Consider the following 12,203-nt stretch of genomic DNA (forward strand, 5'->3'; position numbering starts at 1 on the left):
GAAGCATGAAATTTTAGAATACTTCTAGCTTCAATGATTCATTTATGTTTATGTTTTGCTATTGTTGGAAGCATGAAATTTTAGAAGTCTTCTAGTTGCAATAACTCGCTTATGCTTATGTTTTTCTATTGGTTGATACATTATCTCGTGTAAAACAGACATTGTCAAACTTTGAACTTTGGGGTCAACTTTATTTCGAAATCTTAAACATTTTTGGAAAGACTTAGACCTCAAATTTAATTTATTAAATTTATTTAAAGTTGCTCACGTAAGGGATGTTTAAGTAAAACTAGTAGTAGAGGTTTGGATAACTTCATGTCTTATATTGGTTTACATGTCACATGAAGGATTTGTGCTTGTCTCTCCAAGTGTTGTTTGTGATGGGGATTTTAGGTTACAAGACAACTCTACATGCATAAATTCTCATACAACTTAAGGATGCATGCAACCTAAAATAGATCTGTACATTTTTCACGTCTAATAGCAACATACTTATAAAAACACAAAACTAAACCTTATAAATTGAAATTCATGGTTAGAGATACGTACATTTTGTTGATTCTAATCAAGTTAATCAAATCTTGTTGTTTCCTTGGAAAACCTGGCTCTAATAATATGTAAGCATATAATGTTTCACACTTAAAACACAAGAAACCCTCGCTCCAATAATATGAGAACCATGAAATCTTGGTTTCCAAAGGTTCTATTTATAGTTTAGGTAACTTGCAGATGAATCTAGATTTGAATAATTAAATAATAAATTTAATCTCAATTCAAATAATTTTCTTATGAGCTACCAAGAGGTTTCCAAAAATCCTAAAAACTCTTTCAAAACCATTCATACCAATATACCATTGACGTTTTAGAATTGTTTTTTGTTTAATTATTGAATAAATACAATTCATCAATTGCATTTATAATTAATTCAAATTAATTTAAGATTAAAACTTTTTCAAAACCATTCGTACTAAGGGTTTTAGAATTGTTTTTTGTTCAATTATTGAATAAATACATTGCACTTATAATTAATTCAAATTAATTTAAGATTAATTCTAATTAATTAATCAAATCTGATTATCTTTAATTAATTAATTACTATTGTTATTTAGTTTATTAATCACATAATATATTAACAAATCATTTATTTTTAATCTATCAATTCAAATTTCGTTGTATATGGGCAACCAAAAAAAATACTTTCCTTTTATTTATAAATATTTTACAAATTTGGTTAGGATTTAGACGTTGAGTGATTGAAAATTTTTATTATTTCAAAAGTCCAAAATTTTCGCAAGCAAACATATTAACGAGAAACATATCTTTACAACTCCAACAATTTACAATTAATGAACTTTTAGTAACTTATTAGTCTCTCCAACCAATTTGTGGTGCTTGTAAAAACAAAAAAAAGTCTCCACGACTCCATCCCATATAAGACGCTTATTTTCTCGTGGAAGATTTGGTAAAAACCGAACTAAGATATCTAATATCACAATATAACTCTCTTGTTAAAAAAAGAAAAAATAACAAATCCATTTTTTTGTAAAAACAATCATCCATAGAATTATTTTAGTTTACGCTCTAATCTTTTTTGGAGATTGCTTAATTAACCTTTCAACAATAAAAAAACACGTACGATGAAAAATTCAAAATCGAACTAATCAGTTTTAGCGAATTATATAAAAACCAAACTTGATGCATTTTGTACAAAATTCCTTAATGGAGAAAAAGAATTAAAAAATATAAAAATCTAATCAATATCCATATAGTCTGTCGATGACCCACTACCCTCTACCGAATCCGAAGAATTCCGACCCGATTCACTCAGCGGAGTCCGACGCTCCACGGTGATCATCACACGCCACCACTCACCACCACCACCGTCTCTCCGCCGCTTCTCCTCTTCATCCACCGGCATCTCGTATCTACAAACCGGGCACGACCCATGGATACCTAACCACTTCATGATACAATCCGAATGATACCGATGCCTACACGGCAATTCCTTCGCTTCTCCGGCAACACCACTGTAATCCGTCAAACATATCGCACAATCTTCTTCCTCCGTCGCTGTAACCGTCGGGATGGCTTCTATCGCCGCTTTCGACGCCGGTAATGGCCCGTCTTTCACGAGACTTCCGGGGTGAGTAGCGTAAACCGTGAAGACGATCGCTTCTGCTTCTGCTTCTTCTCCGTCGTGATCTTGTGATTGAGGAGCAGCGGCAACGGCAGTTCTGACAAATGAAGTGATGAAATCGCGAATTGACTGATCAAAATCCTGCTCCGAAGACGACGACATGATCTGGGGTTGATTTGATTAGCTTTCAGATGAAGCAAATTTAAGAAAAAATCGAGGGTTATTGTGATTTTGGAAGCTTGATTTATATGAAGAGGATTAAAGGGACGACTAGAAGGTTCTGAATGTCGGCGATTAAAACTCATCGTCGGTCATTGCTCACGTCATAATTTGGAAGTCTGAAGGACATAATTTACACAATAACCCCTTTTACTATTATTATATTCAGAATAGCCCTCTTAAAGTTTGGTAGTTGACTTATGAGCACCTTGGAAACTTGAAAGGGTTCGCAAATCACTACTCCTTTTTAGGATTTACTTATATGGACATATATTAAAGAAAAAGTATAACATACTTGTATTATTTTATTATCAAGGAATGTTATTTGAAGGTAACCATGGAAAATATTCATTTTAGAATTTCACATAAGGTTTGTTTATAAGTAACGTCAACTTAGATTTTTAGATTAATTTCTGTCAAATAACTTCTTGAATTTGTTACATGGTAATTTCGAATTATAAAATGCTTTTGGGGAAGTGGACACCACGTGTTTCACAAAATTTATTATTTAAAACATCAAAACGTTTTACATTTGTATCGATTGTTGGGATACTTTTAGATTTTCTCTGAATATTTAAAGAGAAAATGTAATTATGCAAATAATAATAATAATAATAATAATAATAATAATAATAATAATAAATAATTAATAATAAATAGATTTGTATCATTTCTATCGATTGTGTCAAAATATATTTTATAAAATAATAATAAGAATAATAATAATAATAATAATAATAATAATAATAATAATAATAATAAATGAATCCGATTTTTCTTTTTAACATTTTGGTCATTATGTAAAATAACTAATATATTTTTTAGTTATGTTTTGTAAATATTATTTTGTTATTTGTTTTAGTGGTGTGTGTTTGGATGTGTAACTATATAAAAAAAAAAAAACTTAGATTTATTATTTTTTATCTCAGTCAAATTTTATTTCAATTCGGTTTTTTAAAATAAGAAAAGATGAAGGTCATCGTCTCCAGAAAGATACAAATAGTGGAACTTGGTATTTTCCAGTTGTTATTAAAATCTTTATATTCATTGGGAAATATTATCCCACCATAATAGATAGAACTTAAGAATATTCATTCAAAAAAATTTGCAACCCTAATGACTTGCCAAAAAACAATACATGAGAAGAAAAACCAATACATGATATGGAGCTTAGAGGTAATATATATATATATATATATATATATATATATATATATATATATATATATATATATATATAGAGAGAGAGAGAGAGAGAGGAGGTGCTTACCAATGAATGCAAAACCTTGTTGGAATATGATGATCCAAAACACAAAACAAAAGCAGCTAAAAATACATTGATCATCATATAACACCATGGATTCATAATTACTGATTTCAAACAATAAATTACATTATAAGAGATTATGCATTGTAAACCTTGTTTTAGATGTTACTGATAATCCAAAGTAGAATTCAACTATCGTTTCACATCTCTAATCTAGCAAACCATGCCATTAGCTTGAGAATCTCATTTTTCTCTCATTGATGATGTCGACCACAAGAGAATAAGATCAATGTGTTTACTTAAAAAAAAAAAAAAAAAAAAAAAAAAAGAAAAGCAAATTGGAAACCTAATAGGATTTGTATGTTCTTATCCAAACAAGAGTGAGAGGGGAGGATAAGAGTTTGATCAAGAGAGAAGCTCGAGAAAGGCTTAAAAGGGATGTCTTACATAGGTCAACCCTAATCTTACTTGACTACCGAGAAACTGATTTGAATAATAATATAATTGATATGTGTATATATATACATATAATTATACATCATATCTTAATATTTTTAATTACTTTTATACCCTTTGTAAAACAAAATGTACTTAATTTGTTATGTATTGTGTTGAAAGGGTAAAAGACATACTTGGAGCAAAAAGGAAGTTGGAAGTTGGAAGATAGGAGTTTGAATCAAGAGTTTTAAATGAAGAAAAATACACTTACCACGTCGTGGTGACACCCCCATGACGTGGTGTTTTGGAACTTTCCCGATTGACTTCGAAGACTTGTTGAATACATGATAATTACGAAGACCGCGACATGGTGGACTTACCACATTGTGGTGATCTATTTTTCAGAAATCTATAAAATATGAGTCATTCTTCTCCGAATTAAGAACTTTTGTAGGGAGCTATTGAAGATTTTTGATGGCCAAGGATCTGAATTGAAGCTTCCAAGTGAAGACATCGATTATAACTTGGGAATTGAAAGCATTAAGGAAATAAAACTCTTAATTACAACTTTATATTATAGTTTAATCATGTCTATGCATATGAATTTCGTTTTTCTAACTTTAGTTGCTGAAATCATGGGCTAAAACCCTATGGCTTTCATTTGGTGTAGATTTTCTTGACTTTATGGATTGATTTATGGTTAGGATTATGTTTATTTGGTTATTTGTTCAATTAGCTTATTAAAGAACCTTCCGTGCTTGTGATAACTACTTAATCTATTTATTGTTGAGTTTAATTAAGTTTGCATGACTATCTTTCTTAATTGAGATTGAATCTTATGATCTTTGTGGATTGCAAAAATTATAGGGCTGGAGTTTTGACTAAAACCTAGGGTTAGATAGTGTGACATCCCCATTTTCACGGCCAGAAAAGATCGATTTTTCTTTATGCTTTATAAAAATCAGAGTATCTCTTTTAATAAAAATGTTGCTATATTTGTTCCTAGTAAAACATGATATATACGTTATCAAGGTATTTCTGAAGAAAAGTATTTTTTTATTCATTTTAAAATATTTGGGATGTCATCGTCAGTACAGAAACATAAACATAAACCGAACTTACATTCATTATCACTAGTGATTTATATCTCCTTAATCTCTCAGTGTAATGTGACTTCATATCAACATCTGTGATTTAAATAAACTGAATGGGCCAGGTTGATAAACCTGATGAGTATATAGGGTTTTCAACCCACAATAAATAAGTTTATTAACTTTATCAAACCAAACAAACCTTATTACCCGTTCCAGTTATCCTCACTTTATGTCCCTAAAACATCTAACACAAGGGACCTAGTCTAACGACTTTCATCGGGGTGACAACACATGCTTCGGGGGTTCCTCATCAATTCATTTCAAATAAGGAAACCATATGGGGGATGGAGTACTGCTGGTGAGCACACAGTTCAAATAAACACCTACAGGTTGCGAGTCTGCTAGCGTTCCACTAGACTGTCTAGAATAATCTGTGGTCGTCATCTATACTTCGCTAGATGACTGGATCATCAATAACATCGATAATGAGGCCTATCATTACTTTATTGGGTCACACAAAAACTATTACACCTACCCATGTTTTACCCAAAACATTTTATAATTATAAAATACATATACATATTAAATCATTTAAAACGTGTATAAAATTCTTTCACCCAACATAGACAGCAAGTATTCAGACAATATGCACACATAGCATGTAATTTATATTAAAATACTTTATATCTATATGTAAGATGAAAGAGACTATGCTCACCTGAAAAGGTGGTGATTCCGAACTCAGACAGCGTTTCGTTTCTTAAAAATAATTTCCTTCGACAAAACCTAGTATTATTACCACTAGAGTTTAGTCTATTAATCGCCGAGACTAATTAATAGTCTAGCTATGATTAGTATTATATAAGCGTTAAAAAATACTTATATAACCCATAATAATAGCCCAAGTACTTATTATAAGTTCCTAATAACATTACTATAATTAAATAAAAGTTGTATTAAAAATAGCGTAGGCGTAGCTCACTTACAACGCGTTTTATAGAAAACCGGGTTTTGCTTGGAGCAGCATTCCCGAGCCGAAAATCTCTTCTTCTCAGAGCCTTCGAGCATTCTGGGGCTTCCGATTCATGCTAGGGAGGTTCCCTAGGCTTTTCGGGGGGTTTCGGGGCTAGAGAGAGGTTCTAGAGAGAGAGAGAGAGAGTAAAATGAAGAAAGAATGGGAAATGTGTGAAGAAAATGAGTGTGGGAGAGGTTCTATTTATATGGTGAAATACAGCTGAACTTGGTGCCACATGTCACCATCTGGTGGCAAGACTTGGGGAGAAAGCAATGACCAAGATTATGTCACGTCACCCATTTTCGCACAACACACTTCCGGCTTCTAAAATCCGCAACTTTCACATACGAGCTATGTTTTTGACGTTCTTAATATCCACGCATAGGTAAAAATAAGATTTACAACTTTCGTTTTGACTTTGTCGGCTAATTCTCGATCGATCTTAAATTTAACAATACGATGATATTATATTGTTAAATGTCTGCGTAAAATTCATAACTTCTACATACAGACTCCGTTTTTGTCTGTCTTTTTGTCTTTGAGTTCCTATTAATGAGATCTTCAACTTTCATTTAGGTCGCATAGGCCAAAATCCACTCGAACTAAAATTCGAGTTTCGGGTTGTGCACTGATATGCCAAATCTTAGAAAATTCATAACTTCCTCATACGAAGTCAGATATGGGCGTTCTTTTTTTTTTTTGTGTACGTTCTCGGTTTAATGTATACTCCAAATTTTGTTTAGATTTCTAAGGATAACAAGTCATCCATCGTAAATTCTCTATTTACATCTTCAGGTGTCGTGCAAGTTTTGCCGTAAAACTTCGACGGGCCATAACTTCTTCGTTATAACTCGGATTTCGGCTTTCTTTATATGTACGGAACCCTTGAGATGTATTCTACAACTTGGTTAAGATTATTTATTCTAAATAATCTTTTGTCAAAAAGTCGTTTTCGACCCCTATTATCTATAAATTGACTAGCTCGGATCTACGGGCGTTACAGATAGAAAAGTGGGTAAATAAGTGTAGGAGCTAATATATGATGACCAATCATATATTGAATTGAATCAATTAATCAAAATTTGTCAATCTATTATAAGTCTAGTTTAACTCGAATCGAACGCTAGTGAGCCTGTTAGTTTATCTGCCTAATCACCATATGAATGAACTTGTTTGCTAACGGATTAAGTTAGTGAATATTAACTTGGTCATATTAGGAATCGGTAACTAATTAAACATTAATCCATTGAACTTCCATAAATCAACCATAATAGCAAGTAAATTAAAGCTAAACGAAAGTCTCTCAAATAACTTGGTTTAAATCGTTTCTTTTTGTTTCTTGCTTTAGTTTGATATTTGCTTGAGTTAATTGTTAGTTTAGCTTAGTTAATTAAGTTTCTAGTCTTGCAAAACTAGAGAAAACGTTTTTTTTCTAAATTTATTTATAATTTAGTTAGATAGTAGATAATAATTAGCTGAATATCCCGTTCTTTGTGTTCGATACTTGTCTTTTGTGCTATACTATTTACAATAATGTACACTGCTTTATGTAGAAATTTAGTTACATTAGTAGGATAAAACTAGTGCATAATTATATTTCACATAAATAATTATCTATTAAATATATAATTATTTTGTCATAATTCAAATATGCTTAATTACAAATCAAGGCCCTCTCTTTTGTGGTTTCAAACTAAACCATCAAATTATTGATGAATAAGAACTAATCCTTTATCTATTATTCTTATTATTTTAGATTGTACACTATGTGTTACCTGATGGCCATATGTATTATTAATGGTGTTGCCAACTTGTTTTGTCTATGGATATATCTTCAACATACTCTTACTTGCACTAATTCAAATCTCTTAGGTGATATGTGCCAACCTTAATGCCTTTAGCATATATTGGAATTGTAACTTTCCTAGTTTCAATACTTTATTTAAATACATGCCATTAGACTCATTGATACATATTTCATGATAGTCTTTTCTAACCCTCATTGCGTTAGCTGGAGGAGCCTTATAGATAACTTCTTCAATGGCAGAGATCTTCTTCTCTTGAGCATGATTTTCAAGTTTTGATAGCAGTTAAGATAATCAGATCCATTACCCTTATCCTCTGTGATGAGTGTTAGCATTGAAAATTTTGAAGCATAAGAGTTTTTGTTTGAAGACATCTGTAAAAGTAGAAAATTGAAATGTAGTTAATGATTTGATTATTATCCTTAAAGAACAATTACCCAAAACAAAATTATTTTTCACAAGGGTAAGATCCATATTGTACTTTTAGTTACGTTAATTGGAAAAAGAAGTCATCATGTCACACCCCCAAACCAGACGGCGGAAATGCCTGGGGGCTTGTGTGACTTCATTCTGGTAGTATCATCACAGTGTATATAATTGAAACATTACATCATCATCATCAAACATGTAATATTACAACCATCATTGCTGACAAAATATCCATGTATTCTTGCTGACCAACCTACTCCACGATTTCCTGAGAATACAAGTTAATTTAAAAACATCAATATATATATATATATATATATATATATATATATATATATATATATATATATATATATATATATAATGTTGGTGAGTTCATAAGCAAGTTTTTTTAACAATGTTTTTTATTACTTTGTAAACACTAGAAAATCCGATATTTTCTGAAAAACGGTTTGAAATGTTTGTGTCTGATATTGTATTAATGCATGTGTGTTAATGTTTATGAGAATGTAAAGAGAATGACCCCATGCACCCCGATGTTGCCCGTCTATAAAAATGTTGGAATCTCAACACCCGAGGTTGAGTACCAGTATGTGTAGGTTACCGTGTTATCCATAAAAAGTTGTTTCCCGTAAATTCTATAATGGTGTTAATTCCTCTAAGTGACCATACTTGATAATGACAATTTCGCCTATCATGACGTCTATTAGACGCCGACTTGTTTAAGGTAAGGGTTTTCACTCTAGACTAGCATAATCTAACTGTAGCGAACAGCTTAGGAGGGATTTTAAATACACCCAAAAGAAAGTAAAAACCACCTTTTTAAAACCATGAAGAGTAAATTTAATTTAAAAAATGTTAAAAAGTAATGATAGTAAATGAGATTACCGGAATGTTATTGTTTTGAATAAAATACAGAAATGATCCTTGTGTTTTGTTTTGATTTCAGTTTTGTTCCCTAATTTAAAAATTAATAGGTGGCATGTTTTATAAATATTACACTTTTAGTCCTTGTTTCATATAAATACATTAACTTATTCTTTCTTTTTTATTTTCTTTTAACAAATTATTATTATTATTATTATTATTATTATTATTATTATTATTATATAACAATTTTATTTGTTTTTTTATTTTAATAAAGTTTGTATAAATTTCATATAATTTTTTTTATTTTTTCAAATTATATATATATATATATATATATATATATATATATATATATATATATATTTGTCAAGATATATAATTTTTTTATTTTTTTAAAATTTTTATTTGTTAACCTAAAAAAAAATATTTTTACGAGTTTATTTTTATATATTTGTGGGTATAGTTCAAGGTGATTAACATTTTCTTTCGTTATATTTTTTAAATTACATGGTTTTTTATAAACTTTTCGGTTTAAATTCGGGTTTGTTTACGTTTCGAACAATAAAAAATAACGATTACCAACAATTAAACGAACAATAAAAAATATAATATAATATTTTCTCACAACTATAATAAATAAAATTATCATTTTCAATTACCATTGTTTTGTTAAACACTGTCATATTTTAATTTTATTAATTATCAGGGACATCAACTACATGAATATTACAATTATTACGTGGTGCATTTGGTGGAATATATGCATTAAGTCGAGCATTATACAATATTTCCCATCCAACGGCACATTCAGATATGTAGTGACGCCAAAGTATCAAAACTGTAGGCATTGGATGTGATTCTTGTAAATCAACTTTTACGTAATGACCATTATAAACGAAGGCGATAACAATAGATCTATGATGTGAGATGTCTTGCGGGCTATGCCAAAGTGGAAAACATGTTGACGAACCTTGTTTGTCTAAAAAAATAGACTATTATACCATACTTATTAGCAATGAGGATTCCAATATCCAGCATAATCAACTAATATTCACTTTGTGCAGAACCCAATCCAGTGAAACTCAACGAGTGATGTACGTTGTTTATATCATCCTGAAAAATCATTGCAATCATCCCCATTTTTCTAATAATTCGTTGTGTAATTCTGAGTGGATTTATGCCAATAATTTTGACTATGCCCGAGGGAGACAACTATTGCCCAAAATCCACAATTTCCATCTCCCTCCACATCTTCAATGTTTGTAATGTATGGATGAAATTCATTTGGAATTTCACTCATAAGGGAATTTGAATAAAATGTTGAAGGTTGTTGAAACGAAAATGTATTGTGCGTCTCTGGTTACTGATTTATATCAAACTGATTAGACCCATTATAATCTAACATAGACGTCACAAAACTATGTCTACGAGGATATTGAGTCGTTGGATCTTGAGTGGGTAGAACAGTAGGTCTTGTTTGTGTACTCAACAGTAGGATATTATGTCGTGCAATAATCATGCTCTGTCCTAAACTTGCTTTGATAGCATAGTCTTGTGACTGAACAACATCATGAATTCTTGGTAATACCGTCGCTAAATCTGATTGTGATGAGTCCAAGTATAATTTTACTTTGACATGCTGACTCTTCACTCTATTGGTTGTGTAATACCCAAAATGGAGAAATACATCGGTCCAAAACGATACAAACTTTTCTTTATATTGTGTCAACCACGTTTTCTTCAAGTAATAACTTCTGAAACATAATACATATATATATATATATATATATATATATATATATATATATATATATATATATATATACACACACTAAAAAATCTAATAGATATGTTAAATAAATACCTTTATTGTCCACCAGAATGTTTTCGACTTGTAAGAGATTAAAATTGTATGCTTCCTCACTTTCAGATTCAACTAATTTTTTCCAACCTTAATAAAAGGAGGTCCAACAACGACGATGCACTAAAAACGTTTGTATTTTCTCTTAATGCTTGTATTGATATGCCATCTACTAAGTAATCCTTTAGCTTATGGAAATACATTATTGCATGCGTTCATGCAACCCAAGTCTCTATCTGTGACAATTACATGTGGAAACATGCAACTATCTATTGTTGATTTTAAACACTCTAGTGCCCAAGTGTAGTTGGATTCTGTTTCCTTATGCATGTAGACAAATGCTACGCAAAAGATCTGATTAGTTGGAGTGGTATTCGTTTGGACAACACTAAAATAAATGTAAATATAGCTATATTATTTTGATTTGATTGTAGTGGTATTCGTTTGGACAACACTAAAATAAAGATAGGGTATTTATTGTAAATATAGGGTAAGTTAAAGGACCATAAATGTAAATATAGCTATATTATTTTGATTTGATCGTAGTGGTATTCGTTTGGACATCACTAAAATAAAGATAGTGGTATTCGTTTGGACATCACTAAAATAAAGATAGGGTATTTATAGTAAATGTAGGATAAGTTAAAGAACCATAAATGTAAATATAACTACCTTATTTTGATTTGATCGTTCGTTTAGACAACACTAAAATAAATATAGGGTATTTATTGTAAATGTATGATAAGTTAAAGGACCATAAATATAAATATAGTTATTAGTTTTGCATAATACAAAATGGCAAGGTGGGAGAGTTATTATCTTTTAAATAGAGAATGATATAAACTGAAAATATTTAAATTCGTGTGTATACCTGAATGAAAAAGTTGAAATATCAATATATTAATAATATATTAATAAGGATTGAAAGTAATTTTTTTAAAATAGAGAAGTATATAAATTAAAAGTATATTTAAACTATATGGGGTAAAAGGGTTAAACCAAAAATACAGTGATTATTAAGTTAATTAAAAAATATAAAAAAATATATAAAAGTAATAAAGTCTTGTC

General features: G+C 30.2%; 1 protein-coding gene across 1 annotated transcript; it reads right to left on the reverse strand.

Moving 5' to 3' along the window:
* Window positions 1-1,638: 1,638 nt before the first annotated feature.
* LOC145037164 (uncharacterized) lies at window positions 1,639-2,384 on the reverse strand. The gene has a single exon (XM_078985757.1). The coding sequence runs from the start codon at window positions 2,297-2,299 to the stop codon at window positions 1,751-1,753; it is 549 nt and encodes a 182-aa protein (XP_078841883.1). The 5' UTR covers window positions 2,300-2,384; the 3' UTR covers window positions 1,639-1,750.
* Window positions 2,385-12,203: the final 9,819 nt, after the last annotated feature.

This window comes from Lactuca saligna, chromosome 3, assembly GCF_052625555.1.
Source record: "Lactuca saligna cultivar CGN05327 chromosome 3, ASM5262555v1, whole genome shotgun sequence".
NCBI classification, from domain to species: domain Eukaryota; kingdom Viridiplantae; phylum Streptophyta; class Magnoliopsida; order Asterales; family Asteraceae; genus Lactuca; species Lactuca saligna.